Raw genomic sequence first — 270 nt, forward strand, 5'->3', positions numbered from 1 at the left:
GTGCTAGAAAGAGCTGGGAGTTACCTGGGGCGCGGGCCCTGAGGGTCCTCCTGGGGCTGCTGCTCGCCTGGGTGGGGATCCAGCGGCTGCTGAGAGGGAGGCGCGAACGGCTCCTTCTTCTGCTCATCAGAGGCGCTCCTCAGCGCAGCCCAGGCCCGCAGAGCGCGCTGCGGCGGGTACAGCTGCCACCGCGCCACTGGGAGGGGAGCGGGCAGGGTCAGAGGACTCTGCCAGCCCGGGGCAGCGCGGCCAGAAGGGAGTTCCGCCACA

The 270-nt window shown here is 71.1% G+C and overlaps 1 protein-coding gene across 1 annotated transcript in view; it reads right to left on the bottom strand.

Annotated features, from left to right (window-relative positions):
• Nucleotides 1-196, bottom strand: part of COQ9 (coenzyme Q9) — a gene marked incomplete at both ends in the record, with an annotated part of 3,587 nt that extends 3,391 nt beyond the window's left edge. The window contains one exon of the mRNA XM_010143466.1: nt 25-196. Within this exon, the coding sequence (XP_010141768.1) occupies nt 25-196 (172 nt within the window). The remainder of the gene's footprint in view (nt 1-24) is intronic.
• Between the last annotated feature and the right edge of the window lie 74 nt (nt 197-270).

Source organism: Buceros rhinoceros, unplaced genomic scaffold (assembly GCF_000710305.1).
Source record: "Buceros rhinoceros silvestris isolate BGI_N320 unplaced genomic scaffold, ASM71030v1 scaffold38279, whole genome shotgun sequence".
In the NCBI taxonomy this organism is placed as follows: domain Eukaryota; kingdom Metazoa; phylum Chordata; class Aves; order Bucerotiformes; family Bucerotidae; genus Buceros; species Buceros rhinoceros.